We start from the raw sequence: 27950 nt of genomic DNA, 5'->3' as shown, positions 1-27950 counted from the left end.
ACATATCTACTTACAAAAACTCTTTCTGTTACTCTTTTTTTTCCTACCTAAAAATCAACCTTTTAAGTATGAACTTCTCCATGTTCTGCCAGATCTAAGGACTCTACGTAGACAACTTTTTAATTCTTATCGCTCTCTATAGTGCTTGCTCAACAATGTCATCATGAGTGGGTCTTCACTCAAGCGTTCTAAGAAAATAAGTTTATAACCTTCCCTATATACCTAGCAATAATTTTTATCAGTTCTACTTTGTGAGACAAGTATTTTCATGGATTTATAAAGCATTGAGACAACACGCATCTCAGATAATATTCTATATCGACTGTCCCTGGTAAGAGCTCAGCACTCTCCCTATAAATAAGTTTATATCATATTGCTCACAAAATCATCAAGAAAAAAAAACACCATAGCTTTTGGTGAACTTTTAGACAATGTTTTCAAATATAGACAGCATCTTAGCATCCTTAAAAAAATGATAAAGCTTTCCCTAAAATACTTAAACATTCTAGACATCTCTTAAAGCTAGGTAGTAGAGGATGAAAGTAAACTTTTAAAATCACTTTGGTTAACATCAGCTCTCAGAACGTCCTCTTAAAGAGTTATTCAGTATCTTAGGAAACAGAAATTTCAATATCATTACTTTAAAGTTTGAGTTTTAAACTCCTAAATTCTTTATGGATGAGGATTTTCCTTCAAGTGGGTGAGTGTGATACACAATGAGGAAAGCATGTGCCCCCTCCCCTCCTTTTTATTCAGGTGAACAGAGATATGGGCAGCAAATAATCCTGTTTCATAGACACAAGTCTCCAGGTTATACACTCTACCTAGCTGTACACTCTCTATCACACATATTTACGTAGTTCTCTACCTGCTGTGCTCACTCTATTGGTGAAAATATATACCTTTCATCAAATTTGTTGACTCATTTTACAGCTTAAAAATATTTGGCTATTATTACTTTTTAATATAGTCCTGTCCTTCTCTAGGCTCAAGCTTCTGTCTCTTGCAAGGGTCGATTAAAACTCTTGCCCAGTTCATCCAACCTGATTGGCAGAGGGTAACTGATACTAGAAACATAAGAAAGACACCCCCTGATACAAAAAATGACCCATCTGGTTAAAAACAACAGGTAAAAGGTTTACTTTAGAAAATGCTGGCGTTGAATTGTGTGCAGTGTGATAGCTGATACTATGGAAATGGTGGCAAAGTGGCTAGAGTGTGACTTGGAAAGAATTTTAAAACTCTTATGTAGAGACCTGCAAGCTCAACTCCCAGCACTTAATATTTTCTCCGCCGATTCCTGACCTGCCACCCTCGTCATACCAAGACAAACATTGTGTTCTCTCAACTATTTTTGATACATTTCTCAAAGGAGTTTTCTCTTTTTACACAGAAAGGTAACTTTGTACCTATTCAGTTAAGAGTCTCAAGGAATGCTCACTCCATGAGAAGTGAGCTAGGAGACCAGGAGACGGTGGTAATGGTCTCCAATCCCGATGACGTCCTTGAACCCTTTGCCAAAGACATCAGAGACCTTACGCTGTGTTCATGTCTCTGTGAGGCCTCCCTATAGTGACATTACAGGAAGTGAGCTGTAGGTTGGAGACAAATGTGGTCGCAGCGGTACCCGAGGCACGGTGTTAGAGCGATGTGAACATTGAAACAGAGTGAACACTCCAGAAGTGGTTTCTATACCAGAAAGGAATGTCATGTGCACTTCAAAGATTTTTCCAAAATACAATTTGGCTTACGAGAGCATTTGGGAGATAATTAGTTACAGGGCTCATCTTGGCTAAACATATCTATTGTTGTGGGTTAAAGGGGCTATACAATCCTTTAAAGGGGTCTATACACCACTTCAGGGCCCCAAATTCATTGGAGGTTGTAAAATTAATAATACAGACTAATTAATTGGGAAATAATAAGAGAAGGAATTTCTATTAACATTGACATAGAATTTGGGGTCAGATGTCAAACTTGACAGAAAATATTTCTTAGATCAAGTTTTTATAAGTAGAATACCACTACAAAGTAATTTTCTTGTCTTAAGTTTTGTCGTACTTGAGATTATTACCCAATAATTGTTATTTTTACAGGCGTAGTTCTATAATTATGGGCATCATCACCCTCTGCTTCACGCTGCAACTATCAAATGACAATCTTAAAATAGACCCTGAATAAATGCTTGTTAAAGAGCTGACAATGACAGAAATTTGGCATAAGTAAGTCAATCATGTAACTGGAAAATCAAAAGAAACAAAAAGGCATATCCAAAATAGAATACTTTCAGGATTTTTATAAAGGCTAAACATTCCCTATCATGGAAATGCAGGGGATATCACAATTTGGATCCAAATAAGACATTGACATAATGACCTCAAAAGTTCACCAAATTTTGCTAAAGCAATAGCTACATTGTTTCTGCTCACTTTCTTCCAAAAGAAGCATCTTTCATGTTAGCCAATAGCTTTCTATCTTCAGGGCACAGGTACTGAGGTCATGAAGAACATCACGGAGAAAAATACCATTGGCGGGAATACCCAGGTGTGATCTGTCTCAGAAGCTGGCTTTGTGCTGCAGAAGTCAGAGGAACTGGGCAGCAGATACCCAGAACTCCACCAGGCGCTAGCCCATCAAAGGTTCCAGATCACTTTGATTCAGGGCACATTTCTGGGTCTAGTCCACACTCAGAACACTATAAGTAGACATTCCCTTGGATCTGAGTTCCTAAAACGGGTTTGATACCAGATAGATGTTGGTAGGCAGAGGTTAAGGGGTGGGGGGAGCTGGGTTTAGGATTTCCAGTGTCTGAAACTTAACAAAATAAGTAGGCACCGAATTGGAAAAATGAAGTTTAACTGGCAAAATTTTATAGTAAGAGGAACCATTCTGAAGAAAAATCATATACTCACCGTAAAAAAAGAAAACGTAAAGTGTAATGCCTTTGTTATTGATAAAATTCACTGAAATATTTAAATAATGGTTTAATAGGAAGTGATAATGATAAGAATAATGGTAAGAATAGGCAAATGAAAAATACTTTTGAGATTGTCTTCAGAAAGAAAAGGCAGCTTCTTGTGAAAAAAAAAAATAAAGTGATTAACCAGTTTTTGGTGAGATATGATACAGTTCCATTCCTGCCCAATCCCCAAATATAGGTCAACTATGGGCATTTTGCCTTAAGCAAAATAAAAACAAGTGCTAAATACATTGTAACATGGCATGAGTTATCAATTCTTATGTGATTAGTGACATGAAAATTCAGAGTGACCATAAAATGGATCCATGATTATTCTGAAATTGTTGATCGACAAAGTGACACACCTGTATTTTCACAATTGATTCAAAGCCAAAGTATGAGTTAGAGAGGGGGGAAATCGATTTAGAGTTTCCAGGATTTTGTAAATTGAAAAGAAAACCACAATAAATAGTCACTTTCTGTTTCACATCACCAGCATATTTATCTAAAAGAAATTAAGGTGAAATCGTTTTTGTTGACTGCATTTTTAAAAAGAGATTTTTAAAAATAAACAGCAATCTTTAATTTGTGCTTGTGACTATTTATCACCATTTGCTAAGAAAAACGAAATGTGAAGCCAAACACTGAACCTATTTCTAAAATTTTGTTTGAAATGGAAACCTCTGGATCATCTCTTAATCCCAGCTGATAATGTCAACTTCTCATTGGCGTGAGTGAAAGCTGGCTAAGTGACTCTTCCAGACATCTGTAACAGATACATTTAATTTCATTTGTCTAATGCCCTGTTCCCATAGTTTCATTTTTCTCCCAGGGCATTTCTCTTGTACACTGTCATCCACAATCTTGTTCTTGTCTATCTGCCATTTATTAATAATATAAAAATGGCATTATTACACACACTCCTACATTTAGCAGAAGTCTGACATTCATCATCTCATAACCTCACCACTAATTAAGTCATTCTAACACAGCGTATTGGGTGTACAGAGTAATGTCATTGTTAATGATCCATTTAGAATTCTTTATTGTGTATCCATTTTTAACTATGTTTCCCCAATGCAAACCTAAAAGTAATAATCAGATTCTACATGTGAAGTAAACCCAATCTTTTTTTAAAAAAATCAACTTTCTATGTTCTCCCTCTGGTAGCCCATCCCTTTCTCCACTGTGACAGGGTAATTTTTGTTCTCATTTACAACTCTCTGTCATTTCATCTGTGTATGCCCTTACACACTTGTCTTCTTTATAAAAAAAAAACAAAAAAAAACACAGAAAACAAAAAAACTGGACATCCATGATGGTGAGATCATGTTAGGAATCTTTGATCTTGTTTGAAGGGGCCTCAGAAACAACTGGCCAATTCTTTAGAATACTGCTGACTATTTTGGTTTCTTAAAATACATTTTCTGGCAGAAAAAGAAAGATGTGCCATTATGCATGGTCTACCCAACAGTTGTGTGGTCTGTCGCTGTTTGGGGAAGTAATATTTGGGTGGGATCTGGGTGATGAGTTCCTGTGTGAGGTCTAGCAGGAGCATTTCTTCTCTGCTGGTTTCTCCCCATCGAGCTTCCCAGAGTTTCCACCATTGACAGAGTCGGGGACTTGTGTCTTCTCCACACACTGTTCCATTCGCTTCATTATTAAGTCCAGAAGAGTTTCCACAGCTTTCTCCACGTCTTGGCCAGTCGCCGCACTTGTTTCAAAATATGGTATGCTAGCATGGAAGAGATGAGAAATATTTTCGAGAGGAAGAAATCAGAAACGAGGCAACAAGATGTACAAATGAGTCACACATATGAAAATATGGCTGACAGAGATTGCACAATATTCAGGGTTTTGCTGGCTGAGTTGGAAAGCATCCCTGTTCTTACTCAGGGAGTAACAACTGGTGAGCTGCTCATTAGTGTGAATATAACCAGTACTATGGGCAAGAAAGCGGATACAGGAGGTGCTCAGGAACTTGAAGTTAAGGCACTATAAGTATTTAAAGTTTAAGAGGGTAAAAAATGGTAAACTAGTGATCAATGTTACTTCCCTTCTAATCAATTATCTATAAATCTGATTTAGAAATTACACTGCCACTGAGTAGGATATTCCTGTGAATACAGTCTCTACTTACTCGGAATCAAAAGTTACAAGAACACCTGTACAGTTCTAATGTTCTCAAGGACAATCCAAAAAGAACGGCAGGTGTGATGAAACTGCTTTCAATTTTAAAAAAATCATGACAACGTCTGATTTGGAAGTCAAGTTATAACTGCATGGGGTGTTTTAAATTTTTCATTTGCCATTTAAGTTCATTGAGAATAAAGGCTGCAATATTATGTCCACACAGGTATCACCTTTAGAGGTTTGCAGCTATCAATCGAGAGGCACTAGAAGAGGATCGTGTTGAAGAACATGAGTTCTGATCTCAGACTGCCTCGGTTCAAGTCAGCTCTGCTGCTTACCAGCTTAGCGATGTGGCCTCCCTCAGTTATTAATCTCTCTATGCCTAATTTTCATATATAAAGTGGGATAACTCTAGGCCTGCTCCATATGGTTATGAGGGGTTAAATAAATTAAAATCTAGGAACAGTTGCTAGTACCTAAGAAGTATGCAGTAAATGTTAGCTGCTATTATTAAGGAGTAATTGATTTAAAATATCACATACATTCCTCTGGAAGATCTTTGTAATTCCTAGTATGGACCTTGTGTCCCTGCCCCATTACTTAGCAGCAGTGTGCAAGGTTGGATGACACTGCCGGGATGACAGTCGACTTACCTGTATTTGTCAGCCAGGTCCCGGGCTTGCCGCTCATTGACTTCCCTTTGGTCTGGTAAGTCTGCCTTGTTGCCAATTAATACTATATCTGGATTTTCACAATAAGCATTTGCTTGCAGTTGGCCTTAGAAAGAAAGCAGATGGAACCGGCAAGCTAGTTACAAACAAGCAATGTCAAATGACTGCTCATATGAGATTCCTAATCTAATTGTTTATCTCCAGCTTTTTATATTATATTAGCCAAGTAACATGGATGCACTGCCTCACAAGCAGCATGTTGTGAAGATCAGTCATCATTTGCATGAAGCCCCTGTATGAACACCTACCAGTGCTCTTCTCCGTCTGAGGATGTGCCCTCCAAGAGGGACATACTGTTTCATACCACTTGTTCCTCAAACATAAGTGGAGAAAACAGAACATGATTTTAAAGTACACAAATTTGCTCTTTCCTTTAAGAGCTTAGGTGATGATCTAAGAGAGCAGAACAGTTTTGAACCACCACAAAGTCAGGTAAAAACAATTGTAAGACAGGAAACTTGGTTTTTGTCCTTTCCCCCCCCCACCCCCCCCACCCCCCCAGGAAATGAGAGAGAGAGAGAGAGAGAGAGAGAAGAAAGAAAGTGGAAAGAAATGTGTCAACCTATGGTTTGGCAGTTAGAGGGATTACTCTAATGTTATCACAGGGCCTGCTGCATGCAATTGCCAAGGAAGAAGACAAATGCTTACCCTATAACATCGACTATTTGCGTGTTAGAAATGAAAGTGTTTTAGACATAGCAACGAATTGTCTTAAATCCCAATAGTATCCTTCTGAAAAAATTTTAAAGCAAGGAAGAGGCTCATCTACCTTGATAAAGGATGAAGAAATCATTCTCTGAAAGTATGTATTGAATAATCTTATCTCCTCATCTCCTCAGAATCTAATAACACCAAAGTTTGAATAAGGAAATATAACAATAAAAGGAAAGAGAGACAGATCCTAGGATAATTACTCATTTAGAGAAGAAATACTTTTCTCCAAGGTAACAACTGTTATTGAACTCACATTTAAAGCAGTTATATATATTATTCATTACAAATAATATATAATGACATATATATTAGATCTAGCAAATAAAATATTACCTTTAGTGCCACATCAAGTAAAAATAAAGTACTATTCTTCTATGCTGACATATATTAATCTGGCTTTAATGACTGATTAGGTGACTTTCAACATCATAGCAGATCAAAATTGTGTCGTTTTTCTATACAAGGCTTCCTCATAGTGACTTTTTTTTTTTTTTGAAGAAAAACAAGTGAAATTTCAATGTGAGCTGCTTGACTGGCACACGGTCCCTCCTCTTCACGTGGCTGGTCCTCTGCAGCAGCTTCTCTCCGGGCCACCCTGTAGTTAACGAGCCCATTACCTAACCCAAGTGCATGGGGACACGTTTTAGGTGCCCATGTACCCTCTCAGGAAAAGCGGCTGCTTTTCTCTATGTCCTTTCTAGGTTAGATGTAATCGATGTGGAAGCTCGCATATTTCTAAGACAGGGAAACTTACTTTTTTCTGTTGAGGGCCATTTGGATATTTATCACATCATTCATGGGCCATACAAAATGATCAACTTTAAAATTAGCCTGCTATATTTGCTCAAACACTTCATTAACTCACCCCTGATGCCATGGTAGGCCCAGACCAAATGATTTTGAGAGCCTTATACAGCCTGGCCCCGTGGGCTGGATGTTCCCCACCCTTGTTCTAAGAAGTCCTTTAGATGGCTGGACAAGTGGAATTAATGGCCTTACAACTGCAAAATTGAAGACCTTACATATGGTGGATCTGAAGCCACATTGGCTTCCTCTAAGAGTGTAAAGTAAAATACAATTCCAGGCCACCTTGGGGGATGCACATCAAGGCCACCACTTTGAAGGTGGCACCGGAAACTCTAAACTCATGACTTCCCAAGGTTATTCTTTCATCTTGTGAGGCAAACAAGCAAATACACAGAGCTCTTGGGTCCCAAAGCAACCAACACAGATTACGTGGTCCCACTTACTCATCCAGTTTCTGACATTTAAGAAGCTCTGTTGACTGGTGAGGTCAAACATTAATAAGAAACCCATGGCATCTCTGAAAAATGCAGTGGTGAGGCTCCGGAATCTGCCAAGAAAGCACAGTGGGTAGTTCTGAAAGTTAGTCCACGAACATATAGTGGTGGCAATACCAACAACACTGTTTCCTTCTCAACTATGAAATCTCTATGGCATCCACTATGGGTTACCCTACAGAATGGGAGGTGACCCTGAAAGACTGCTGAGGGGCCAGAGGAGGATGTCTGCTGGTAGGTTCTTTGGAAGACCACATCCTGGCTTTATGTTCCACAGCACTTACACACAAGGAATTTGTAACATTTAATCGCACACATGCTTACACAGCCCCTTGGACTCGTTGGCTCATGGGCCTCCTGTGATCCACAAATAAAACTGAGAACACTTTAGAATATTGGGACTTTAACTTATACTTTTCAGTCATTCTTGTCTGTGCCCAGAAACTTTGGCTTGAAAATGAGTGCTTATGATTACATGTGGAAAACCACAGCTTGTTAGCATCTGGATCCAGAGTTCTTTTGTAGGGAAAAGCAATGTTGGTGAGAAAACTCTTGTGAACACTCTTTGGAGTTAGAGAGTGGCATCTATGTCTCATGAGGAAGAGGGAAGACAGTGAAGAAAGGAGGATGAGGAAAATGATTAAGGGAACCGAGGGAAGGTCAGACTCAGTTGTTAGGGAGAAAAGGGAGCACTCATATCTATTAGAGGATTTTGAAGAATACACTCTGTCGTGGGCAGTGTAAAGACTGTCTCTCCTCTGCTCTGACCCCCTCCGCCACAACATCCTCAGTGAAGTGGACCATGTGCTGAGGCCCACTTTAATGTCAGGAATAGGTGAAACCAGAGTCCACATATACAGACCAGAGAAGGTGCATTTGGCAATACATTTTTAGAAAGGCACATAACTTTGAAATTAAGAAGAATATCGCTTCCTATCCTAAATGTCCTCAATTTTGGTCCCCTATTTTAGCTTATTTGTAGATTCTATGGTTTCCTCAAGTTCTATTCTTGACCTTGTCTTACTCTACACACATTCACTGGGTAATCTCATCCACTTCCTGGCTCAATTATCACCAATGTGTTGAACCCCACATTTATAGATCTAGAATTTGCCTGCCTTCATACTCTGTGACCAATTATTTGCTGGATATTTCCACTTGGAGGAACCTAGCATACTTACACCTTCCCTTTCTAAAACCAAACTGGCCTTTCTTCCTGATTTCCTTTCCTGTCATTGTTATCACCTTCCTTCTGGTTGGTAACCCTCTTTCTCCTTCACCTCCTGTATTCAATCAACAAATATCTCCTGTCCTTCATCTTTATGTCCATCCACCTTGCCACTACTCTGATTTCAAACCCATCAGCTTTCACCTGGATAACTTCAACAGCCTTCTCAATAGACTTCCTGTCTCTAGTTTTTTGGGGGACCCGTCCCTTCCTTGGTTTCTGCCTCTGATTATATAAATCACCTGATAAAAACACTTTCATCATGATGCATTACTTTTAAGATAATGACTGGACTGTTTAATAAGCTGTCAAGGCTCACTAGCCAGATTCATCTCTGGGCTTCCCACAGGCATGCTGATCTTCTTTTAGTTCTTAGAAAGTTCACTCTCTCCCCTGGGCTTTCACACACACTGTTCTTTCTGTGGGTAACCTCTCCTTAATGCTTCCTTCACCTCCTTCCCCTTTAGCCTGAAAAAGACTCACTCATACATTGTGTATGAGTATATAGATATAGATGTAGATATAGATATCAGGGAAAATATCACCTCCCCATGCAGGCTTTCCAACAACCACATCAGGATTATGAGCTCCTTCTGGTACACCTGCCGACTACCCTTTGTGTCCTATCACTGCCCTAAGGCTATATTACAATAGTTTGTTATTGGTCCAAATTCTACCCTAGACGGCAAGCTTCATGAGCAAAGGAGCTGTGTTTCGAACTTGCTGTGCATTATGTTTCATGGCCCTGAATACAGTATTTACTCATTAAATGTATGTCAAATTAAGAGGGGGGGGGGAGGAAATAAAGAGACTAGCAAAATATAAAATTAGTAAAGATTTAAATGACTTCAATAAGGAACAAGACTTTTAATATTGAAGCATGGAGAAGAGATATTTCAACGACTATTAATTTCCAAATTAGGATATTTTTGGTAAGACATAATCATGATGATTATGAAATACCAAAAATTGTATGCAGTTTTTTCTTGTGGCTTTGTTCCTACTAGTCACTGAAAACTCACAGAGATTATAGTACTTTTATTGAATGGATCCCTCTATTTGGGAACTAGCTGTACTCATAAAATTGTCTGCTACTCAGCCACAATAGTGTGGTTAAATCAACCACAACAGCCTGCTCTCTTTTCTCTCCATGAGTGTGTGTGTGTGTGTGTGTGTGTGTGTGTGTTATCTGAGGATAAGACTCTGCCTTATTCCCCTCTCACTGTTCACATGACAAAGTCGCTTAAAAACATGAATATTGCATGGATCTGGTTGGGGCAAATACTTTTGCATCCATAGCAATGTGGATAGGATATTCTTAGTCTGGACCTGGCTTATCCCCTGGGCCATTCTTCCCCAGTACCCTTGTTATCCTCCACTTTTTCCAGGCCTTATTCCAGAGGGAAGGTAATTCATTTTCCGCTTTACCCACCAACTTCATTCTATCCGCAGGGTGGAAAAATCGAGGAACCCATTAAAAAAAAATCACAGATGCCAGGGTCACATTATCACTGGCTGTCCCTCACTGGGAATGAAGGCTATGCCCTGAATCCTTTGGGCTTACACATGGGGTATTATTTTTTTCCTCCTTTCCATAATATCACTTTTATCAATAACCATTATTGTATATGGATTATGCTGCCAGGTGTCCTGGAACAGGGTTGAGGTGTGAGGCCTTTTTATCTTATTGTTCAGCTACACCTATATTTACAGAATGCAAAATTCCCAAGGGATGAATACCCCATTGTTACCAAGACTGCCCCCAGTCTTCCCCACTTCCCTCATGGAGCAGCTGTCTTAAGGGGACAGATGAGAGAAGCCTGCCATCATGCTAGGCTGACAAATCATGTGCAAAGACATATGGGAACCACATTTTCTCATATTACTTCTTCAAATAGGAATCAAATTGGTCTACAAAACATACATCTTTGTGACAACCAAACTGACATATGAGCAGAGAGTCTTGTGAGGAATGACTCCAGCAGCACCAGCAGTGTTGAAGGATGTGTGTGAATGGAATTCACAGTCAGAAAAGCTAACTGAGCGGGCCCAGCACCTCTCCTGGCGTTTACACTCACTGAAGGCGAGAACATTTGGATGCATTTCAAACACTGCAGTGTTTACAAGCATAAACATTCTAAGACACGCGATGTGGAATGTGGAGGTATGTGCCTTCTAAATAGCTTATCCTGACAACCTATTGCCAATTTTTATTTACTCTAATGTTGAAGCGCTTCACTAGCTTGGGGTCTTTAGCACGTGTGAAATCTTGTATCTCAAAGAAATATACTGCCATCAGGTAAGCAAGCAACATTCTTATCTACTGAGTAGCTCTTGTCTTGGGCATTGTACCAGAGATGACACTGAACAAGCAAGCATAGTCTCTGCCCTTATAAATCTGACAATTCTGTTCGGGTGACAAGGCTACAAGTGAATCAAAGAACAGCAAATAGAGACCAAACATAAAAAATAAAAAGATTGGCTTCATTAGGAGGTAAATACTCAATTAACTTAAGGGAGGGTAGAGTAGGTGTTGTAGGAATCTAAAAGGAAGAGGCAGCTGCTTTCAGCTGGGGGTTCAGAAAGGCCCCAGGGGAGGTGGATATGAGAGAGGTCTGGTGAAAGGAGAGGATCAGGGAAGGTGGAAAGGCACTCTGGCTGGAGGGCAATGCTGTGTCCAAGATCTTGGAGAATAAAGCTAGTTAGATGGCACAGATCAGAGAGGCTCTGTGGAAGAATGTAAAGAGATGAGAGAGATCTAAACACCCTTTCCTTCACGTCCCTCTTGGAGTAGCCCTTGTAACAGTGCAAATACCCTGCCCCCCCCTTAATTCAATTAAATTCTGGAGAAAATGTTCTTCTCAATTTTGAAGTACAATGGCAACGTATAACAAGAAACTTCATAGAGATTTTTGGAAATCTAATTTTTGAAATCTGAACCAAACTCACAATGCTGGTTATGGTTAATTAACTATACACAATTTCTTTTTCTTTTTCAATACAAATGCCTATTTTTAAACGAGGGAAAGAGTTGCATATAATGTGGTTAAGTTTTTTCTTATATAACTGAAACCAATACAGAATAATATTGACAAGTAAATTATAACTTAAAAATAAATAAATAATAAAATCAGTTCTTCTGCGCTATTTGTAGCTAGAAACAAAGTAATTTACTGTTACCGCTCTTGTCCTGCAGTGTCCCAAAGCTGAAGGTGCACCTTAAACGCTTTTCCTGATGATCCATTTGGCCCTTGTGTATTATAAACCTGAAAGATATGATTTTCATCAGTTTATACTGCTTTGGATTTTTTGTCAACATTCAAATTCTCTGGGTTCACTCAACATGTTTTTTTTTTCTCAATTACTATAATCAAAGTTCATAGTGCAGGATAAATATTTGCTCTGTGTTTTTTCCCCCAGAAATATCACATATACTCTCACTTTTAAATGTCAAGTACAAGTATGATTTTCAACAGTTTAGGCATACTGCAAACTTAAATTAGACACCTTCTGTCATCTCCTCATGGAGGCAGCAAGCAGTTGATTTAGGACCCAAGTTCTAGGTTCAAAAATCAACTCTTCATTTAACCTTTCTGAGTCTTATTTTCTTACCTGAAAATTGAGACCCATAATTTCTCCCTACTTTACAGTCACTGCAAATTTAAATGAAATACCAAATGTGAAGGCATTCTTAAAACAGTAAAATGATTTACAAATACCTGAATATCTTTTACTTTCAGAACGACTTAGCCATGGCATTTGCTCAGAATTTCTCAATAAGTTTACACAGGATATTTCAAGTCTTCCTTTATTAGCCATTTCTTTCAAGGCTATTTTTAAATTCTTTAAATTATGGTCTTTTGACTTCTTATTAAGCAAAGCATAACAATTTTAATATTTCATCAGCTCCCTTAAGTACAGCTTAGTGAAATGTTTCAAAGGGAAAACTACAAGGGCACCTACCTAGCTCAGTGGGGCACTCAGGAGGGGAGAAGGCACAGGAAAACCCTGTAGGGGTTGGAAGCAAATTTGCTAAGACTACAGTGTATGGACTTCAGATAAGGCACAGGGCATTATAAGAAACCATGATTTACCTTCTCAACCATCATTTCCTTTGTGTGGGTTTTTTTTTCCTCTCTCTCAGTTCTTGAGGAATGAATAGATCTATGACATCAATTGGGAGCTGCAGCCATCTTGGCAATCGAGAATACCTTGGGCGGCAGTAAATCTGGCAAAGCTTATGTGCCTATGCTACACGTCTCACATGTCACAATATCTTTATTCCTGTCATTAGCGTCTAGCATAGGAGAAGGAAGTGGTGGCAATTCTCACTTAAACTCCCTTATCTCGGAAAATAGCATGGATTGGTCTCACATTCTGTTCATAATCAGCTAGTGATTGATGGCTGAGTCTACACATAAATAAAAATGCAGCAAGAACTTACAAAACTCATGTTCCAGCTATTTGCCAATCACTCTTTTGACGTCTTTAAGAGTAGAAAAATGAACACTTGTTCTTTTTGAGGGACTTAACTCAGAGTAAGAGTTAATGTTTTCCTATCCTGAATAATTCAAGTTTTGAAAGAGTCCTTAAGAATTTGTAGAAAACACACTATATAAACTCATACATTATTTATTTTAGTTGCTCTGTATACTTTTGGAGATAAGTGATAGTGTCACTCAACGTCTTTCTGTGCAAAATGTTATTTATAATGAAGAAAGTAAAAAAGTACTATAAATTAAAGTGACAGGTCATAAATTGCATGTGATAAAAGACAAATGTCTCACATGCAATAAACATAGCTTCTTAATTCTTAGCTCATCTGGGAGGATCAGCAATAAGCTTAACAGTATAGGTAAGAACTCACCACACGTTTTTCCCGAAAGTCTATTCCTACTGTTGTGATGAACTTGGGATTGAATTTATTGTCTGTGTATCGGTAAAGAAATGTCGTCTTCCCCACCCCCGAATCTCCAAGGGCCAGCAGTTTGATCAGATAATCATAGTCCCCATCGGTCATAGTGATGGTCTTGTTGGGCCTGTGTAGAAGAGGAATAATATTTTGTTAGGTTTCAAAGTTTAAAATTTTGAGTGCCTTCATTCTGCCACATTCTCACTCAACTTGTTCTGAGCAGGTTCGGGAGTAAAAGCACATCTATTATTTCAGTCAGTACAAATCTTTTTATATCAGGTCAGTTAATAGGACAAAAGCTACATGATATCTATAATAGACATTGCCACAGCAATAGTAGAACTAAAGAGTCATCACTTTTTGTTTTAAAGCCCTTCGGGGTCAGGCATATGGTGCTGGGAACAGAAAGGGGGGGAGTTACAAAGGGGGAGTTACAAAGGGAACAGAAAGCCCACCCACTACGATGCAGGTATGCCAGAGAGAGACTGACATTGTATTTGGGTAGTGGAAGAGGAAAGCCTAGAGGGCTATTTTGCATCTAATCATACAGAATGAGCTTTCTATCATGTGCAAACAAAATATTCCTTTTTAATTTTAAAATTTTAACAACTGGTATGACAACCTTTAAAAACACTAATTTGAAGTCATTTTAAAAGCAATGTTTAAAAATCTTCTGTTTTGGAATACTAAAGACTCTGCTCTCCAGTGGTAAATCTGTTATATTTGGCAAGTCTGCTAAATGTTTTCCAGGCATTAAAAAAAAGGGGGAAGAGATATTAAGAGGCATAATTGTGGTAATTCTGCTAATATGTAATATCTCTCCTGACTGAAGGAACAATGTCAGTTGCCATTTCTTCCAGTGCCCTAACTTCTGCCTCAATCTTTTTTTTCTGCTGTTACAGTGATTATGAGTGAAATGAGCTCAGGGCCAATGCCAAGTGCACCTACTCTGGTAACATCAAGACTACCTCCACACACACTTGAAGGATAACTCCACCTACTGAATACTTAGTGAAGTTTCCAATCTTGAATTTGGCAAAATGACTGGTGGGTTATAGACGTGGTTTTGTCATATCCTTGTATAGAGAAAGGCCTGTAAAGATTTTATTGGAATGGGAAGGTTTCTTTCCTCACTCTGCGAGAAGGAATGTTCTCCCCACCTCTATACTAGTATATCCAGAAATCACTGGACTCTTCAGGAGTTCTGAGGTGATTAAAATTAATTTCAATAACAGGTGTACCACGGATATATCTAAAATTGTTAGATGATTCTAAAAATTTTTTACATGAGAGGAAATGATACACATGTTCATCAATTTAAATGAAACAATTTTTTTTAAAATTGTCACTTTAGTTAGTGGTCAAAACTAAAAGATTTTATGTCTTGGGATAAATAATAATAAAGATGATAATTAGGTACTTAGCAAATCAATACCATTACATCATTTGGAAGATTTGCAATTTGTTTACATTAGAATTTTCTAAAATTTGGACCATACTGTTGCTAAATCCTACTCAATTTCTTATGGGTTTATGGTTCTTTCATTAATGAGTGGTTCCTGAGGACAGGTGCTTCAAGGGCTGACAATGCATCATTTTGCACTAAAGCTTTTCTTCCCCATTATATGCTTTCTTCACTGAGTTAGGACTCCCAGGGTGGTTACTGACCATGAACGTTTACTTTTTCTTTTCTTTTTTAAAATATATTTTATTGATTTTTTACAGAGAGGAAGGGAGAGGGATAGAGAGCCAGAAACATCGATGAGAGAGAAACATCGATCAGCTGCCTCCTGCACACTCCCCACCGGGGATGTGCCCGCAACCAAGGTACATGCCCTTGACTGGAATCGAACCTGGGACCCCTGAGTCCGCAGGCCGACGCTCTATCCACTGAGCCAAACCGGCCAGGGCTACTTTTTCTTTTTTAATATCTATACCAAGTACAATCATTGCTCAGGAGGAGAGGCCATCAACCACTAGCCTTCCTTAATAAGAGGAAACAGATATCTCAACTACTGACATGGAATTCTTCTCGGAAAATGCCTGCACTGGTTGACAACTTGACAGCAACTAGTTCTGAGTTTGGGTGGTTCTAAATCTCTTACCAGGAGTTTGTAGTTGAAGATATTGATGCTTCTAGTCTTTGAGCAAAATGAGTTGCTAGAGAAGATTGCTGCTAAAGTCGCATGATTTTCCCTCATTTCAGGTCTATTACCACCACTACTCAACTTGTTCATGTAAAGCTCTTTCTAAGTCTGTCATTTCACTAGAAGAATTGGATGAAACTGCTAAAATTCTCATGGGAAAATAAAGAGATTAATATTTATTCAAACTAAGACATCAGTGACCAGAGCCTATTTTTTTTTCTTGGACACACACATTGATAATCTGGGAAAGAAATTGAAGCCACTTGGCTGCCTAAATACAAACTCAGGTTGGAGGGTACTGTGGCTCCCTGGAAAGTGAAAACAATTCATCCAAGAAGATAGATATATCAGCATACTTTAAAACTTGGTTTAAAGTTAAGTGTGTTTTTTGCAATGTTTTTGTGACAGTGTTAGGGAAGGCTAAGTCTTGAGCAAATCTAGTTAAATATCTTCCATATACAGTACCAGGTTCAAAGATGAAAATTCAAAAAATGTAAGTCATAATCTAGTTCCTGACAAGGCATACATACACTTAAAACTTAAATAAGAATGCAAGAAAAATGCAACATAACTTTACAAGACGGAACATGATGAAGTGATAAACGAGTCAAATAGCTGTACTTTCAGTTCTAAAAAAACATTAGTCCTCATGGTCTTCAGTGGTCTGAGAACCTTTTGTAGAGGAAGAGAACCTTAGAGCATAGGGAGGGATTCAGTCCAAGAGGAGGAGACACAGGTCCACTGCAGGATGACTACCTCCCACGTGTAGAATGAAACTACCATTGTTTGCCAACTATGTGTATTCCTGATCTGAGCCAATTTGTTCTCTTGTTCACACATAAACTTGCTTGGGCAATACTGGGGTTGCCTCCCAGCCAGGCTTTAATCCAGAGTGAATAATCCTGGCTCACATGGATCAATTCCACTGTGGCCCACACTAGCTCTTTTCTGTAAGTAAAGGGTTGTGGGCACAACCCTTACCACAAATTCTCCACCTGAAATGAATGCAAAACTTGGCACTGTGGAAAACCTACATTTAGTGTCTCCAACAGACTACTTAAAGAAGCTGACATGTTAAGCTAGGCGTCAGATAATTCACCTCTAAGCCTCTTTCAAAAACAAATTTTATTTCTCAATCTTATATCTCTACACATACCTATATCTAACTATGCATAATTTTTATATTTAGTTTGGTTCCTCTTTTATTACCATGTGGTTTTCTGAGTCCTAAAATCATATGATCTCAGTATTCTATCCTTAGCACAGTACGTACAACACCACAAAGAAAAATAAAAGCCTTGGCAAGGTTTCCTCTTCTAAGAACTGGGCTAAAAATATGATCTGGCAGGGATCAGAAAGCTGACAAGTTTAGCAGTATTGTTTATTCCTGTTCCATGACTGATGGTCTTGTCCAGTTCTTGGTTCTATGGATCTACAAGGGAGGAAAAGCCAGAAGACTGCTGTGCTTCAGGAAGTGTGTCTGACTCTCCACCATTATCACTGTGTCACAAGCTATACCACACAAGCCAGGAGGTCCTTTAGATATAGAAACTGAAGTGTCACCCTTAGAGCCCTTCATGGAAAGGTGTGGGGCTGACAGAGTAGGGAAACTATCCAAAACACCCAGGAGGCTCTGTTTCATAAAGATTCATAAAGACAGAAGGAAATGTAAGTAATCATGTGGGCTAGCCTTCAGTTTATGGGTAAGTCATGTGACTTGTAGTTTCTCATAGAAGGAAATCCAAGACTATTGGTCACTATAATTTGAAGTGAAAATTGGGTTAGATAAGAAGAAACTAGAAACATTTTCATAAGTGGGAAGAAAATCTTCTCTGGGCATTAACAGGAACATGATTTTCATCGTTAGAATAGCTAGAGGTTGCCCATAGTTTCTCTCCTTTTCTCTTCCCTGCTATGCTTCATTCTTGTTCAATATAAATTCCATTAGTTCAGGAATATCCTCTGTCCACTGCTGGTTCCACAAAGACCAGAACAGTGACTGGTGTATAGTAGGAGCTTAATACCTATGTATTGGGTGTACAAATATATTTAAGCCTCTCAGAGCTGTGCAAATGTCATGATTAATCAACTCATCCCAGAGCAGTTGGTGGAAGTGGTGTGTCACTCCAAGTTCAGGACTCATCTGTGAAGTGAATTTTTAGATGAAATGATTACTTGGTACTTTCCAGATCTGGCTTCCCAAGCTCACTTTTCAATTATAAATTGCACAAAAGTATAAAAAAAAAACCACACTTCTGAAATAGAATATTTATATTTTTAGAGGATCCCTTCCAAATAACCTGAGGAAAATGAAATATAGCGGGACCATCATTTATGAAAGTGAGATTTGTGCTGGCAGAGTTTATAAAGCTGTCAGTTGAATAGGTCAGTCCTCTGAGAACTGGACTCCTCCATGAAAGCATCTATTCACCCATCTAACACACACTCACCGGCACCTCTTATTTGGCATGGTTCTGAGGATACACTCTGCTTTCTCTAGTGGGAAACTTAACCAATGCTACCGATATGTATGGATGACCACTATCCAGACAGACTTACCCATGCAAACTGATGCTCTTTGCTAGTTCTCCAAGTAACAATCTTACGAACACCATGGCAAGCTATGACCTTGTGACTGGAGCTTATTAAATTAATAAACACCAACTTAACATTCTTAAGGCACATTGGAAAGCTTAAAATAATAGAAAAACAAAATATCAGTAATGTTATTTTGTATTCAGTTCAGATGGTTTCAGTAAAATAAAGCTGACAAGCATAAAATGGACAGAAGTTTAATAGGTCCTCATTTATCTTTGGATGGTTTGTGTTGGGCTCCAGTAGGTACATTTTGAGGTCTGGGATTTTCATAGCAAGCACTTCAATTGTCTGAATGATAGCCTGAGGGCAATTCTCACATACTGACCTTCCAACACTGCTTCCCCAAACCACATTCATGTCCTGGAGGTTGGAGCTAAATTATGGATGGCTGAAGTCCTCTAGGGACCTGTAGGCTGTGCATCAGTAGAACAAAAGGCATTTTCTAGATGGAAGGGGTACATTTTTTAAAAAATAAATTTTTAGTGTAATCTATAGCATCTTGTTCTGTAAGGAAGGTTTATTGAAGATAATTTTTATTTTGATTCTTCTTAAAGTTGATTTAAGATTAATGGATCTGAGCCTATATGGAAGATTCAAACCAAATTGCAAAGATAAGTCAACATAAAGTTAATCAAACAACTTTTACTTAAGTTGACAATGGTCAATGTGCCTACTGAAGCAATCAACTGTATTTTAAAAAATAAAAGTGTCCATTTTGTTTCATTCTGTGACTAAAGGATCTATAAAAAAACAGAGATAAACCAATAATTTATTGAACTTCAGCTTACTCACCCTGGAAATAAAGGGTAAAGTTCTAAAATTATTCAGTTTTAAATAGATTTATCTCCATTGATATATGATTTTCACATATAAAACTCACTTCTAACCCAATAAATATATTTATTTCTCAAAAAAATTTTTTTTCGAAAGTAACAGTTTTTCTTTTGGCTTAGTTTTGTGGTATCTTTTGAAACTACATGAACATTCTTTCTTTTTTTTCCTTTACATTTTATTGCAAGAAATTCCAAAAATATACAAAATTTGAGGGAATAGTAGTGGGCCCCCATATACTGCTCACCCAGCTTGGCATTGCTAAAACCCAAATTTGCTCAAGGAGTACCCTTACTGAGATCCCTGCAGCTTGCCAATAATCTTTGTAATTAGGGTCAGGATAAGGCTGCTCCCTGATCGAAGACATTTTTACCAGAATTGAAAAAACTTTTAAATTATTCTGTTTATGAACATTGATCCATTCATGTATCTTTCTACTATTGGGTCATTACAGCTCAGCAGGAGCCAGCCAGGCAAAAAACTATTTTGTCCTCAGTTGTAGCACAATATCGACAGGTTTTCTAAATAGAATCTTGCTGAAAAGAACAGGAGAGCAATGACCTAGCATTCTCCCTCGAAGCTCACCTACACCCCTGTGGAGAAAGCAAACCCCTCGCTGATGTGTGCTTAAAAACATGTTAGCAGATATGCCCCCAAATCTCAGGGTTAATCAAAGTGATGCAGGCTTTTGGCTTCAGATGAGTAAATGGTCGGTAGTAACAAAATAAAGTAGTTGTTTCAGATTCAGAGAAACCCAATGTATGTCCAGGGTCACGCTGAGAGCACAGGCTTTGGAGCTCACATATGTTGTCACTGATCTGTCAGCTAATGTTGTTGGCACAGGGGAAAAATAGATGTTCGGTCTCTACAGCTCCCAAAAGACGTTGTTTAGCTTCTCTGAATCCTAGGCTGGGTGTGTGTGTAGCTCCACGGTGGAGGCACAGCCCCTTTGAGAGGTCATTTACACCATCGAGGTCAGAGGTGGTGAGAGACCAAGGCAAGTTCCAGGCATCCTCCTGGATCTCAGTCTGACCTTGTGGACTCTTTGCTCTCCCCCATTCCATATCCATCTTTCTTTCCTGACCTTGACTTCAGGTACAACATGAAACAGAAAAGCACCAAACTTACATAGACTGCTGAGCCAGCTCCCACAATTGCAAAAAAATCTGATTTATACAAGTGTTGGAAAATGTAGGTTTATATTTGTTCATACAGAGAATGTTATAATAATTTATAAATAATACATGAATAAACTCTGTGGTTCACATACAACTGTAAACCTACTTTTGCCTACCCCTGTACATCTCATTTTCTATATCACTTATAGTGATTCTGTGTTGTTGTTCTTTTGTTCTTTTTTTAAATTAAAACCTTTATTGATATCAAATGCTAGAAAGTTGAGAATCCCACTTCAGGCATATGCCTTTATTGTTTACTATCTATAAAATTAAATAATAGACATGGTATAGCTAAGATAGAGCCATGGAAAGGAAAACTATTTCATAGCAGATCTCCTTTATAAGTTAATTCAACTCACAAATCCCAGTTTTGAAAGAGCCACACAATAACCACATTGAGGACTGCTTAGATATCCTGATATCCAGCTAGAGAGTCTTACAATTGAACTGGCCTATAGCTTCTGGCTTCAGACTGAAGTGTTTGTTTTATGTTCCATTGCAGTATTACTACACCCACTGCAAGATGGTTTGAAGCAATTAACACTAACTTTCTCAACTCTGAGGCAGGGTTTTGGCATCTGCCTCCAAAATCTCCAAAGGAAGCCCTGTGGGTGCTGACACATCCCTGTAACCAATGAGCAAGTGCATCAAAGAACTTTCACTGAAATGTACACATCAGTCTTCAGCTCACATCAGTGATTTGAAGGGGGAGGGGAGGTTGGCTTCTAGCCCAACTTACAGTGCATTAAGCCAATGGGGGAATAATTTTTTTATGGATTGGAATAAGAATGTCTTTAGATGGTACTCTTAATTTTAAAACGTCATGACATTTAGAAACAATAATTAGAATCTTCATAGATGCTTTTCTACTCTGCTACAATATAGGATTTTATGATTGCTTCTTCAGAGAGGTAAGAATTACACTCAGGCAATAGAATGTACTAACTAATGGAGTTTTCATATAAGTATAATAAATTTTACCAAAGAAAAATATCTGTGACTATGAAGGGGAAAATGCCACACACAACACAAGTGCACTTAAAAATAACAAAACATCAAATGATTAGAATGGGATATCTGAGACAACTCAAATAATAACAGAATGATACCTAAGAATAGTTGTATTGCTTTATTATATATCAGTTACTGTTCTAAGCACTAAGTACTAAGGACTAACACATTTAATCTTTAGAATAACCCAGCAACAAATAGGTTTAACTCATTATCAAAATCTAGCTATTGTTGGCCAGAAATTATAAGCTGTTCCTAAAATTCATATGTAAATGCAAGGGACACAGAATAACCAAAATAATCTTGCCCAAAGAAGAACAAAGTTTGAGGACTTATACTTTCCAACTTCAAAACTTACTACAAATACAGTAATCAATACAATGTGGCACAGACTAATGACACCCACATAGATCAATGGAATAAAATTGAGAGTCTAGAAATAAATTCTTACATTGATAGTCAATTATGGCCCGAGCGGCAGGACAATTCAATGGGTAAGAATAGTCTTTTCAACAAATGCTTCTGAGGCAACTGGATAGCCACATTCAAAAGAATGAATTTAGACTGCTGTCTTACTACAAATATAAAAATTAATGAAAAATTGATTATAGACCTAAGTGTAAGAGCTAAAACTATGAAACTCTTAGAAAAAAAATAGTAAATATTCATAACCTTAGATTGTGCAATGGTTTCTTAAATATAATACCCAACAACCCGGTGACAAAAGAAAAAAGTATAGAAATACATTTCATCACAATGAAAAACTTACTGTGCTTAAAAAGACCTATCAAACAAGTGAAAATATACCCCCCGACTAGGCAAAACTATATGTGAATCATATAGGGAACTTGAATCCAGATTACATAAGAATTCTTACAACTCAAAAATAAGAAGATAAATAATCAAACTAATAAGTGGACAAAGGATTTAAATCTATTTCTGCAAAGATGATATACAAATTCCCAATTCGCATGTGAAAAGATTTTAAGACAGCATTAGCCATTAGAATAGTACCAATCAAAGCCACAATGAAATGCCACTTCACACCCCCTGGGATGGCTATCATAAAAATATGAACAAAGCAGGTGCTGGGAAAGATGTGCAGAAATGGAGCTCTCCTATGTCACTGGCAGGAATGTAAAACGGTGCAGCCATTTCTGAAAACAGTTTGGCACTCTCTCAAAAAATTAAACATAGAGTGACCATTAGACCCAGCAATTCCACTTCTTGGCTTATATCCAAAGGAAATGAAAACATATGTCCATGCAAAAACTTGTACACAAATACTTATAATAGCCCCCAAGTGGAAATAACCCACATGTTTACCAATGGATAAAGAGATAAACTATAGCATAGTCATACAATAGCATAACGCTTAGCTATAAAAAGAGAATGCTGTACAGATACATGTTACAACATGAATTAACTTTGGAAACATTATGCTTAAGTGAAAGAAGCCAGAAGCAACAGGTTATGTATTTTATAATTCTATTTCTATGAAATATCCAAAATAGGCAAACTCAGAGAGACAGAATGCAGGGGATGTGGAGAAGAGCAATGGGAGTGACTATTAATGGGTATGAGGAGTGTTTTTTATTGTTTGTTTTGTTTTGTTTGTTTTTAAGGATGATGAAAATGTTCTGGCTTCAGATAGTAATGTTGGCATATTTTTGAAAATATACTAAAAAACACTGAGTTATATACTTGGAAAGGGTGGATTTTATGGTATGTGAATTAAACCTCAGTAAAGCTATTATTTTAAAAGCTCAACAGTGTAAGAATACTGTATTTTATTTTTAAAGTAATTGATTTGTCTTAGCTAGATGTTCATACTTGTTTACAATGAAGCCACTTACTAATGGTGCCCTGTGTAGTCAAACAATAATACCCAATATAGTCTATGACCTAATTAAATAAAATAATTTATTATTGTAAAAATATGTATCATTTAACAGGGTCCTGAGAGCCCATGTGCTGAGCAAATGTGCTCACAGTGAGGACTGAGTAACTGAAACTCACTGAGAAGCAGCAGGGCAGACCGGTTGCCAGGGCCCTGTGAAACACCAATGGCATGAAACTTGACGGCATATGTTATCCCGTGGGACCCAACCCTGGCTGGTCATCAATATCCCTGGTGGGGATTTACAAATACGAATTCCAGGGCCTCTCCAGAATAGCCTACAGACTCTCTACAGTCACCCATGTCCTGGAACTTGGAGTTTAAATTGCCTGCTAAGTTACAACAGAAGAGCAGCCAGCTTTGCGAACTACATTCTTCATCATTCTTCACCTCTAGGCAGGTCCTCCAGAAGGTTGAGCTGTGTAACCCCCTCCAGCAACTCAACTCATTCTAGTGTAGAAAACCCACTGGAGTTAGTTTATCTGACCTGATCCTGTTACAGTTTAGAGCAATTTCTTTTTGCTGACTGCCATCAGCAAAGCTTGGCACACGGCGCATGGTCCCTTCTGCAGCTGAAACCCATTATTACAATGCAATTAATACGCTTTCCCAGCTACATGTGACTTTTGTTCCCTCACATATCCTAAATTTTGTTTCCCTGACAATTGGTAGCTCCCAAGATGGTATGTACTCACTCTAAATACATGCACGGACGATGTTGCATGAATGTTCGAATTAAATAAATTAAGCTTCAAGAATGTTCTGAAAGATTTAGTATTTGACCTGGAAAGCTTTTCTGCTTGTCTTTATAAGGGGGCTGCATGACTTACTTTTCATAAGGGAGTCACACTTTTCTTTAATGTTCTTTTAGCCAAAACTCCAGCTAGGGAGCAAGAGAAAGAAATATAAAATACTTAAAATTCTGCAAAGCCTTATATTGAAAGAATCTTTGATACAAATTATATCTCTTCAAGGCTGGAAAACCTTGTGATGTAATAAAGCGGATTAGGAAGTCTCTACAGAGAGGCCAATGTCTTCTTGAGACCTATCAGTAAAAACAGAAAAGGGGTTTCCGACTCAGTGGTTCTCAAACTTGGAGGCTTCTTATGCTAAGTGAAATAAGTCAGTAAGAGAAAGACGAATACCATATGATTTCACTTACATGTAGAATCTAATGAACAAAATAAATAAACAAACAAGACAGAAGCAGACTTGTAGATAGAGAGAACAGATGGTCAGCTGTCAGAAGGGAAGGATTTGGGGGGCTGGGTGAAAAAGGTGAAGAGATTAAGCCAAAGCAGAAACAAAACATAGACACAGACAACAGTATGATGATTACCAAAGAAAAAGCGGGGTCGGGGAAGGAGAACAGGGTATAAGGGGGATAAATGTTGATGGGAAGAAGACTTGACTTGGGGTGGCAAACATACAATATGATATACAGATGATGTATTATAGAATTGTACACCTGAAACCTATATAATTTTCTTAACCAATGTCACCCCAATAAATTCAATAAAAATTAAATTTAAAACTCCCTGATGCCCAGGCCACACCCCAAACCAAGTAGATCTGAATTCTAATGGTGAGACAAAAGCATTAGTATCTTTTGATGCTCTCCAGATGATTCCAATACACAACCAAGTTTGAGAACCATGGCCCTTCCTCTTACCCCAGAGACTCCTCACTGCCAATGACTGATTCCTAATTTATACTCTGCCTAACTGAAGTGAAGAGTGTACCACATTCATGAAGGCATATCTTCTCCTAAGACAGTAGTGCGTTGGCAAGATGGGTCCTTTTTGACCATAGTCACCCTCTTCAATGGGCCAACCAGCACAAGGCACAGGACAGTTCCTTTTCAGTCAACCCATCTCTTTGCTCTGTTGAGTTATGTGACATGTCCAAGGATGTTAAGTGTATATGTATAAGCAGACGCATCCACTCTTAAACAATGTCTCCATGTAGAAAACAAGATAAGGTTTTAACTTAAAGAGATGCTCATTTAAAAGATGCTTTGCCAAGTTTTCAGACGTTGGTCTAATCATCTTGCAAACTGGCTTATGTTCCAGCTGGCTGCTGCTTTGAGGAAGTCATGACAACTTCTACTGCTTTGCTTCGCTTTATTATCTGAGAAAAGACATACTAATCCAAAATCTGCCCACGAAGTCTGCCTCTCAGAGATAGAAGGAAGCCAAGTCAGATAGCATCTATGGGTTCATAGGCACATATCTATGAAAATAAGATGTGCCATATTATTATAATTTTCTCCCTTAAACATAAGGTAACTCCAAGAATAAGGAAGATAAGAAATCCATTACCTCTTTTAAAAAAAGAATGTTAGCTGGTCATTGTTTTAGCTGATATTTAACAAGAAGCTTAGCAAATGTTGGAAAAGGGAGATTATATCTACAAAGAATGGAGTTAGTCCAAAGGAAGTGCTTATTTGTCTCACAGGGGATCTTTACATTATGTAGATGCTTAAGTTAACAGAAATTTCTAAATTGGAATTTTATTTCTGCAATATGTATGATATGAGGCTGAATGGAAAACAAGGAAGACTATTACATATGGTTCTTAATCCTTATGTGGGAGAGAAAATAAACAAACATTGAGTTCCTTTATCTGACCAGTTATTTAAAATGAGGTCTACACCAGGAAATCTAGGGCTTTAAGTCTAAAAGGTGTTTAGAGGAGAAGGAAAAACTCATAAAGGATGAGCAAGTGGAAGCAGAAGTAATTAGGAAGGCTTCATGGAGGAGGTAAGATGAGAGCTGGAACTTGATAGGGAAAGAAGAAAAGAGGGATTGGGTTGAGCAGAGCACTCACTGGTCCTGCACGTGGAATGTGTACCCAGTGTCACTGGCTATAGGAAACGTGGCTTAGAAGCACAAGACACATCCTGGGGGCTTGGCTGCTGAGGTTGGATCTACAGGTTCAAAGGTTGACAGTGGTGTACTGGTAAGAGGTAGCTATTGGAGTCCATTGCCCTGAGTTACTTTTAGCCATTTACCCAACATGTGGCCATGGGCAAATTACTTAACCCTTGACTCTTATGGTCTTTATCTGTAGTTATAAGTATGTAAAACCTCTGGCGCAATGCATTCCATCGCCATGAATTCCCCCTCCACTCTTGACTTGCCAAGAAATAAGGAACCATAAAGAACCAAAACATTTTGACTAATGATACAATGTAATAAAACCACAAAATAATTAATCCATTAACAAAATAATTTATAGCCTATGATGAAGGCAACAAATTCCTCAGGAAAAAATGGTGGTGGAGAAATCCCAAGGAAAAGGCATGGCTGAGTTTTAAAAAGCTGGTTTTACCTCTACTTAATGAAGCACTAGATTATTTCACTTTATCCCTCCTGGAGCCCTGATAAAAACGAAAATATGTCAACAATGACTAATTACAGCTTTAATGAGTCTATTGTTTACTTCCTGGCAGAACCCTAATAAGTTGACCATGTCTTAAACTCACCTGGCATTTTACAATATAAAACATTTATAATTTTGTCTTTGACAACTTTCACCCCCAGCTGTTCTGGTGAGAAAAGAAAAGTCATCATTAGCACAAAGACATTTACAGTATGCCCACCTTTCCCTGCTGTTTGGTACATTTTAACATCTCATCAGACGGAGCAGCAGGCAGCTTCCCAGTGCCTGGCGTGGAGCCTGCTAAGGTCTGATCATGAAGAGAATCCTGGCAGGGCACCGTGGCTCTACCGTGTTCTGTAACTTTAGAACTTGCACACATTTTCAGGTTAATCATAATTTGGGGCTGAGAAAAGCCATGAGAAATACTCAAAAGTGTGCATAGTTTACTGAAATTATACTTAAATAAGGTTGCTACCCAGACTTACACAGCACTGAGAAAGGGACTTTTGTTGGAAACATACTCTGTTGACTGCTCCAACCCACAGTGATTGTGCTCACTGAAAAAAAGAATCATGATTTCAGCAAAGAAATAAATGCCAAGAGTTGGAGTTTTCATAAGCTAAGACTTGGTATGAGTCAGTTCTTATGAAATTAGCTTTGCCTGTACTTTCCAGAGTCACTCTACACTGAGTTGCTGTAAGAATTTGGGTTGGCTTACATTGTATCTCATCTCTGCAAGGTTGCCTCCCCGAAGTCCATTCCTGCCCAAGGAAAAACATTACCTTTCCCATTAATGGTCTACATATTACTTTCTGGTATTTTTTAACAAAAGGACAGATATCATAATTTACTACATTAAGTCAAAATACTGAGAGTAAATGTTAACATGTTAGAGGGAAAAGAATCACAATAAAGCATCTGTC

The 27950-nt window shown here is 38.2% G+C and overlaps 1 protein-coding gene across 4 annotated transcripts in view; it reads right to left on the bottom strand.

Annotated features, from left to right (window-relative positions):
* Positions 1 to 2974: 2974 nt before the first annotated feature.
* RAB27B (RAB27B, member RAS oncogene family) overlaps positions 2975 to 27950 on the bottom strand; it is a 117974-nt gene continuing 92998 nt past the window's right edge. For all 4 annotated transcript variants that reach the window (XM_081096446.1, XM_081096448.1, XM_081096447.1 and 1 more), the window contains 5 exons: positions 13934 to 14105; positions 12247 to 12332; positions 7788 to 7891; positions 5746 to 5869; positions 2975 to 4694 (listed from right to left, as the gene is read on the bottom strand). In XM_081096446.1, coding sequence (XP_080952572.1) covers positions 4505 to 4694; positions 5746 to 5869; positions 7788 to 7891; positions 12247 to 12332; positions 13934 to 14086 — 657 coding nt within the window. In that variant the 5' untranslated portion in view covers positions 14087 to 14105 and the 3' untranslated portion in view covers positions 2975 to 4504. The remainder of the gene's footprint in view (positions 4695 to 5745; positions 5870 to 7787; positions 7892 to 12246; positions 12333 to 13933; positions 14106 to 27950) is intronic.

The sequence above is a fragment of the Myotis nattereri genome, assembly GCF_964212035.1.
Source record: "Myotis nattereri genome assembly, chromosome: 8".
NCBI classification, from domain to species: Eukaryota; Metazoa; Chordata; class Mammalia; order Chiroptera; family Vespertilionidae; genus Myotis; species Myotis nattereri.
Note: the sequence above shows the minus strand (reverse complement) of the source record. Positions and strands in the feature narration are given on the sequence as shown.